Raw genomic sequence first — 8,595 nt, 5'->3', positions numbered from 1 at the left:
TTAACCTTAGCAAAGTATTTAATTTAATTCAATATATCCAAAAGAATTAGCCTTTTGACATATAATCAGTATAAAAAGCATTAATGAGATATTTTGCATCCTTTTTTGTACTAAGTCTAAGATCCAGTAGATTGTTCACACATGCAGAACACCTCATGTGGGACGGGCCACATTTCAAGTGCTCAGTGGCCATATGTGGCTCATCACTACTGTCTTAGACAACCCAGCCTTGGCTTTTTCTACTCACTGAAGCCCTACCCCTAATGGCTCAGTCTCAGGAAGACCTCATGACCAATTTCCAGGGAAAATTTGAGTTAATTTACCCCAAGCTGCTTTATTTCCTTTCCACCTCAACAAGTATCTGTAGCCACACTCATACCTTCCCAAAATGTCTCTCCATCTTTAGCCATCCCTTCTTTCTTCTCTCTTCCCAGAAAGAAAGAGCTATGGCTAATCCCATTTTTTTTCCTGCCTTTGCTGAGACTTTGCTTAATCCAATATCTCCACTTTCTAGAATCTTCACCCCTCCCTTCCCAAACTTTACTTGCTGCTACTACTCCCCAAACTACCATCTTCTTTATTACTTTGAACTTCCCACCACCCAGCCAGCCCCTTACGCTAGGGATCTCCTCTCCACTACTCCTAACACTGCTCCCTCCAAAATTATGAATGACCTTCCAGTCTCCAAATCCAGTGGTCCTTTCTCAGTTCTCATTTCCTTGCTGCATCTGCAACATTCCACCCTAGAGCTTGCAACTTTCTTCTGAGAAGTTTCCTTCTCCTTTACTGCCATAACCTACACTATTGTGGTGCCCTTTCTAATACTCAGAACTGTCTTTTCTATAGCTCTGCTTACTCCTTTCGATCTCGAACCATGGTGTCATCCTGCGCTGCATCCCTTAGCCTTTCCTCCCTTGGAGACTTCTTCCACTCTCATGGCTTCAGCCATCATTTCTACTGGGAATACACCCCAATGTAAATATTCCACCCTCTGTACTAAATTTCATTCCTGCACTTCCAATTGCCTACTGTGAATATTCATCTGACTATCATTGGATATATGATATTAAGGACCATTTTAACTCAGGGCTACTGTGACAAAGCCTAAGAACAAATCATTTAACTTCCAAGCTTTTAAAAAATTCGGTAAGTATTGTGTGTAATTGTCAACCTCATTTCATCTGTGATCCTTATCCCATCTCTGCCCCAGGCTGTGTCAAAATGCCCTGCTTCAGTGATACCATGTCAGAATCTGGAGGTTTAAAAACAAGTGTCAGCTTTTCCCCAAATCAGTTCACCCTCAGATTTCCTGTTTTTGTCAGTGATAGGAATCATTCAGTCACCCAGCTTTGAAATGTTTTCGCCCCTAATTAGCTCTTCCTCCTTTCTCCCACAGCTAATTAGTCACCATTCTTGTCAACTAATCCTTTGTAATACTTCCTATCTCCCTAGCACACTGTTCAGCATGCTCACATGTCATCCCAAATCCTTTCTTTACCAATTCCAGCACTGTCCCTTCCTCGCACTCAACTTTTGCCACCTGCAATACAAGATATGTTGACATGGATTCAGCATTTGTTTAAATGAATGTCCAATCTTCCCCGCTACACCTTAAGTTCCTTAAAAGCAGGAACAAAATTTTATGATTTCTTTATTCTTGAGGTACTAAATAATAGATCAATAACTTTACTATTGATAATGACTTTTCACTCAAAAACTTTCCCTTAAAATATCTAGTTCTGAAAGCAGTTTTAAATATAATCCAGTTACCCCAAATTAATTTTACATAACTTCCGGGGATATTGGACATGTAATGTGAGGAGGCAACTGTTTTGTTTTGGAAAAAGGACCAAATTTAGGGTTTGATCCTGCTTCTCCTACTAACTAGTCAAGACACAAGTTTCTTAACTTTTGGCTTCCCCACTTGTTATGCACCTATCTAATGGAGTTTATTGTGAAATTTAAATGAGATAATATATGAAAGTGTTTTAGGCATTTCAGAATCTATGTAAATAGATAATTTTGTCACAAAGTACCCAGAATCAACAGCTTATTGTTTTAAGATAACGATTCTTTTTTAACCTCCTAATTAGAAACCTCCTGTAATCTTAGCAAGTTAATTGAAAGACCTGCTAGGAGATGACTCTACACCACACTCATGTTACTAAGTTAATGCTTTCTTCCAAGTTCCTTCAAGGAAAGCCCGGACCTGGTGCCTACCGTTCTTTGGCTTTTTGAACAGGTATCTTGGTGGCCAGAGATATAGAAGGTTTTCTAGAGGGTGTACCATTTTTAACAGGTATAAAGCAATTAATTCAGTGGGGATTCACTGGAAAATAGCAAATTCTATCTACTTTTTGTCTGAAAACTACTTGCGGGTTCTCCCATGCCCTTATATATCTTACAGGTGCGAGAACCACCTTCCCTAGCACTAAGAAGTACTCCCTATAGGACAAATCACACTGTCCTGTGTTGTATTGTTTCCAAACGTGTCTGCCATGTGAGTCTGTGAACATCATAACACAGATTACAATTTATTTCTTTATTTTTTATTTGTGTGTTTGTTCTTTACAATTCATTTATTTTTATATCCCTGCCACCTAGCACAAAGCCTGGCACTTACTTCCTGCTCGTTAAATAATAAATGAACAAATGTGGAAAAGGTAACACTTCAGGCAATGGTGATGTCTTAGTCTCCTTTTTATTCCCCATTAGCCCTCCCTGCACAAAAAGAATAAATACTGAGGGCCCCAGGGTCCCAAAGACCTTTAGCCAATGCTGGTCTAGACTAGGCCCAGGTGCACCTCGATTTGTTACCTTCAATCCACTCAACTCCAGGAGGAACCAGGCCTCTGTGGAGAAGCCTTCTTCTCCCACTTCTACCAAGTACCCTCAGGGACTCATGGGTTTATTGCAGGTCATGTCCTCCGAAAGATCGCTCTTCACCTGAAAAGGATTATATTTTGGTGCTCTGTTCTCAACAAAGTATTCTAAAAGTAAAATTATTTGGTGAACTCCTTCAAATTTTGATTAAGGATAAGCAAGTCTTTAACGCATTATTCTATTCTGGCATCTTTGCATTAAAAAAAGATGATAATTTTTGAGGCTAGAAAAGGGTTAAGCCAAAGGAATAAGTTTATAATGGTCAGTCAATGAGGCTGAGATTGGGGTAGAGAAAAGAGAGAGGATTTAGGGCAGCAGCGATTTTCCTTTGCCCTTGGAAACCTAGGACCAGCCCTACTCAAAAGAGAAAAAAAAGTCTTTGTTTCACCCCCAAAACATGGTTGTGAGCCTCTCCTCTACTTCCTATGTCGCAGAAGTGTTGTAGGAGCAAGGGAACAAATTTTTCCCAACAAAATGGCTGCCTGCTGGAATCTTTCTGAGTGAATGCCATTGGTGGACCAGGTGGTGGTGGTGGGTGGGGAGTGAATTCTCTCTCCAGCTTCAGATTGCTGGGGTATCCTCAGCCTGTTGTAAAAGAGCCTTTCAACCTTTAAGCCCCTCATTTACTCTCCAGGCAGTCTGAGGTAAGTTTGTTGCCGAGGAAGGGGTTAGTACTTTGCTCCGAACATTCCTTATGCCACCTCGCTAGCCTCGAATTGTCACGAGGGTATGTGACTTTTTCAGTGCTGTCCTTTCAGCTAATTACACACCTGTGTTTGATGGGAACGGCTCGCTGCTCTCTCAGACTGGTCACCTCAGTTTCCTTTGAGCAAATGACTGGAATCTAATTCTATAAACCAGGTGTCTCCAGGTATAGTGCACATATAGCTGGCAGTGTGAGCCCCCACCACTTACATTTGGTTGTGAGATGGAAATTTTGCATCTTATTTTCTCTGAAAACTGATTGACGTAACATTCTATAAAAACCATTTGTTACTTGCCTAATTGGAGAATGAATTTGCACAGATCCTTCAGCAAGACTTCTGTGTTTTTTTCATATCCTGGTAACTGGAATATTTGAATATTTCCACTTTGTATCACATTTGAAGCACCATGGCTTTATTCTTTGAGCTTAATTTTTTTGTTTCTAAGTTGAAAGAGGGGAATAACTGAATGATAAATGGGATGTAGATTTTAAAGCTTGCATTTCAGATTTTTAAATTACAGAATGTAAGCAAACAAATCACCTTGTACAAAATGGTTTACTCCAAATGTCAGCTCTGGGTTTCTTGAGACAGCCAATGTCCCCTTTGTTTTGCTGTTGCCTTGGAGGCAGGCCATAGGTTTGTCCGGGTGCCCATGATATTGACTGGGGTCTCCCAGGCCTTCCTTTGTGCTTCCAAAGACGCCACTTCTCCAGGACCTCTGTTTTCGTGGTCATTGCCCCTTGTCAGCAGCAGGAGCATTTGTATGACTGCTGTACACATCTGCAGGCTACCATTGGGACATAAAATTGTTGGCAGGGCATCAAGATGCACACTTCATCAATGCCATCCAAAAGAGGAGAACAAGTACTTTGCAGAGTCCTCTGTGTTTTCAAGTTTTTTTTTCCAAAGTCACATAATTCGGGCCACTATATAGATGGTGTAGCCCACAGAGCTATATCCAACAGAGATGTGGTCTCTGGAGATTCAACGGTGTTTTCTTATCTGTGAATTTGAACTGTCCTCAAGATGGAAAAGATTCTTCCCAACTGCAGTGGAATGACAGGAAGTGCCTGGGCTTAGCTACACATCTGCTCACTTGTGTTAGGAATCCCAATGCCAGGTGAGAAGGCGCAGCAGCTCTCGGTGCTGCCAGAGTTCAGCGGTGTGTTTTGTTTTCCTCCCCACAGCTATCGACTTGCTGTACTGGCGGGACATCAAGCAGACGGGCATAGTGTTTGGGAGCTTCCTGCTGCTGCTCTTCTCCCTGACACAGTTCAGCGTGGTGAGCGTTGTGGCCTACCTGGCCCTTGCTGCTCTCTCAGCCACCATCAGTTTCCGCATCTACAAGTCTGTTTTACAAGCTGTGCAGAAAACCGACGAGGGCCACCCTTTCAAGTGAGTGCCCGGCCCCACTAGCCCTTGCCCCGCCGTGTCCCTGAGCTCTTCCCCTAATAGCCTCTATTGCAGCTCACAGATGCACTTGGGTTCTGTTCTCTGAGACCAGACAGACCTCTTAGATTCTCCCCTAACACCCTGTCTTGGAATATCTAACACTTCTGGTGAATGTCTGAAACAAATTCAGTTATCCTTATTCTAACACCTATTTCCTTATTGAGTTTTTATAATTTAATTGCTACTAATGGTAATCATAATCCTTTATATGTGTACAATGTTTCATAATTTAAAGAGTGTATCAACAATTAACTTAATCCTCTCAACTTTATGAGCAAGGCAGGACAGGCATCTTAATCCTCACTTACAGGCGTGAAAACTGAGGTTCCCAGGAGTAAAGTGATGTGCCCAAGGTCAGGTGACCAGTAAATAGCACAGAGCCAGTACTAGGGTGTTGAGATTTTTATTTCCATGCTTTCTCTGGAACTTTAACACCAAAAGGCCAGCCTTCTGGAGGGGTGCAGGGTTTATGAAGCATCTTATCATGTGCCCACCTCTGCACTTTTTTATACTGGGGAGAACTGATTAGAATGTACATTGAAGAGGAGGAAATGTAAAAATAAAAGGGCAATCTACTAACTCAGAGGATATATGAAATGTGGCAGAGGGAGGTGTTGGCATTGCCAGCTGCTATAACAAAATACCATGGACTGGGTGGCTTATAAACAGCAGAAATTTATTCCTCACAGTTCTGGAGGCTGGGAAGTCCAAGATCAGGGTGCCAGCATGGTCAGTTCTCGTGAAGGCCCTCTCCTGGGTTGCAGACTGCCGACTTCGTGCTGTGGGAAGGAGTGAAGAGGCTCCCTTGGGCCTCTTTATGAGGACATTAGTCCCATTTGTGAGGGCTCTGCCCTTGTGATCTAATCACCCCCGCAAAGCCCCACCTTTTAATACCATCATCTTGGGGATTAGGATTTCAATATATGAACTTTGAGGGACATGAACATTTAGTCCATAACACTCCCTAAAACTCAAGCCAAATGCTGCTTTACTCTTTTCATCTCAATTCCCAAAATTAGGTAAGCACTTCACAAATTCTAGGGGGATCCTCTAGGCAGATAACAGGTGCTTTCTTAAAGCGGAGGAGTGGAAGGAAAGGAGTGAGGAAGGAGGGCCTTCTGTGAGGGAGCTTGGCCAGGTAGGAGGCAGCTTACACTGGGTGGATATTCATATATATTTATATTTTATAGTTTATATATTTGTATTTTATATACAAATATATTGTATTTTATATAATTTACCTATCCAAGAGTTAAATTTAACCATTTGAACAAATGAAAATGTGATTACTAAAAATACCATGCAATAGGACCATTGAGTGTTTTAATATGGCACAGGTCACTTGCATTTTTCAGTGTTCTTTAGATAAACCTGAAAGTAAATTCCAGAATTTAAACATGAATTCTTAGAGTTTTGGTGAGGAACAATAATTGGCAGCTAGGATTTTTAAATATCTCAACTACTTAAAAAAGACAATCCGTCTCCATGCAGTCGTGTATGGAGAATCCAGCAAATGAGCTGATTTCACACTGATTTTTCTCTGTGAAACCCAGCCGGTTTCTCTGAATTATCAGCTCACTCTATAATGCCGTGTCTTTGGTAGACAGAAATAGTCACAACATGTCACTGAGAATCAGGATTTCTGCGTCCCCCAGTGCACCGGAAGTGGGTGTGCATGGTGCCGTGCAGCCCACTGGCTGGCATAACCCCCAGAGATGACCCGGTCATCGTCTTCGGAGTGAGAGAAAGAACACTCGGCTGTTACTGGGGTGCAGCAGCTGTCTCCTGCTCCCCTCTGATGGAATTCTCTGTGGGGATGGTCTGTTGGCAGGGCCTACTTGGAGCTCGAGATCACCCTTTCTCAGGAGCAGATTCAGAAGTACACGGACTGCCTGCAGTTCTACGTGAACAGCACGCTTAAAGAACTGAGGAGGCTCTTCCTTGTCCAGGACCTGGTGGACTCCTTAAAAGTACGATTGCTTAAGCTGTTCACTTTACAGTCTTGAGTTTTGTATTCCCTAAGGGTATAATGTTATAATCTGCTGCATCATGGAGAATAAAACGCAAGTGCTAATTATATTCTGGAGTCAGACCTCCAGTTGTATAGTGCCGTGGAGTTCATCCAGTCTAATCTCCTCATTTTACAGAAGATAAAACTGTGGCTCAGAGAAGTTAAGTCACATGTCAGAGGTTGCCCAGTGAGTCATTGGCAGAGCTGGGATCAAACCCAGGTCACACAGCTTCTGGTGCTATACTTTTTACAACACACCAGATTTTCTCTTGATAAGCCATTTTAAGTTCCTCAGCCCATTTTCTGAAATTAATTTAAAAATAAAAATTGAGTGTAGGGGATGTGAAAAAGATCTGTGCTTTTTCATTGAAGGGAACTCTGGGTGCTGCTAATAGTAAGACCCTATAGTGCCCTTACAGTTTCAGCTCCGAGGCCAGCTGTCTGAAGGGCCGTGGTGTGCCTGGCCCAGTGCTTGGCGAGGATCTGGATGCCTGGGTTTCATTCCCGGTGCTCTCACTGAATTCACTGGGTTTCCTTGAACAAGCTGCTTTGGCCTCTGTCTGACTTACCTGTAAAATCAATCAATCATGATTCGGCAAGGCCATAAGCAGAGTCGGGGAAAGCCCGGACAAGGTTGTGTGAGTTTTCTGTCATCCCAGAGCACCCCGTACACACCCTGGCAGGGATCTTACACCGGGGGCTTCCTGGTGACTGTTCAGGAAGGGCAGAAGGAAAAGTGAGAAATGTGGTCTTGACCGTCAAAATGCTTTGCTGGAATGATAACTTGCCCGTAATGCCTACAGAGAGTTACCAGGGAGATCACAGTTATCTTAGTGCTTTTAAAGTAATGTTTGTGTTTGTAATGTAAAAATTGTGGGTTAGAACACGGGTGAGAACATGGGTGGGCAAACCGGTCTGGGAGGGGACAGAGTAAATATTTTCAGCGCTGCGAGCCACGTGCTCTGTTACACCCACTCGGCTTTGCCATTGGAGCACAAAAGCAGCGCAAGACAACATGTAAATGAAGGACTGTGACCGTGCCAGTAAAACTAGCGATGAACACTGAAAATTGGATTTCATATCATCTCACATGTCACAAAATATTATTCCCGTTTTGATTTTATTTGACCGTTTAAAAATGTAAAAACCATTCCTAACACATGGGCCCAAACAAAAACAGGTTAGGGGCATAGTTTGCTGACCCCTGGCTTAGACACCGTTATTTCACTGAGTTTCTCAAATCTTATAACAAAATGATCTAAAGGGTTCCAAGAGAACTAAAGTCTGGGTCCTCTTTCAGTGATTCTGTGACAGGCTCCAAACGCCTTTCACGTCCCATTGAAATCATGACGTATTTTGCCTCAAATTCTAATCTAAGAAAGAGTCAATGAGATGAGATTCTTATCTGTCAGGAACGGTTTGGGGGGCTCTGATAATCCTTTCCTTCTTTAGTTTGCAGTCCTGATGTGGCTCCTGACGTACGTTGGCGCCCTCTTCAACGGCCTGACCCTGCTGCTCATGGGTAAGAACAGACGAGAGTGC

The 8,595-nt window shown here is 42.7% G+C and overlaps 1 protein-coding gene across 1 annotated transcript in view; it reads left to right on the top strand.

The window, feature by feature from the left end:
- RTN1 (reticulon 1) overlaps positions 1-8,595 on the top strand; it is a 243,561-nt gene that overhangs the window by 224,924 nt on the left and 10,042 nt on the right. The window contains exons 4-6 of the mRNA XM_012656026.1: positions 4,778-4,985; positions 6,874-7,012; positions 8,506-8,575. Of these exons, the coding sequence (XP_012511480.1) occupies positions 4,778-4,985; positions 6,874-7,012; positions 8,506-8,575 (417 nt within the window). The remainder of the gene's footprint in view (positions 1-4,777; positions 4,986-6,873; positions 7,013-8,505; positions 8,576-8,595) is intronic.

The sequence above is a fragment of the Propithecus coquereli genome, unplaced genomic scaffold, assembly GCF_000956105.1.
Source record: "Propithecus coquereli isolate 6110/MARCELLA unplaced genomic scaffold, Pcoq_1.0 Scaffold5, whole genome shotgun sequence".
NCBI lineage: Eukaryota > Metazoa > Chordata > Mammalia > Primates > Indriidae > Propithecus > Propithecus coquereli.
This window is presented reverse-complemented; position numbering and strand designations above follow the sequence as displayed.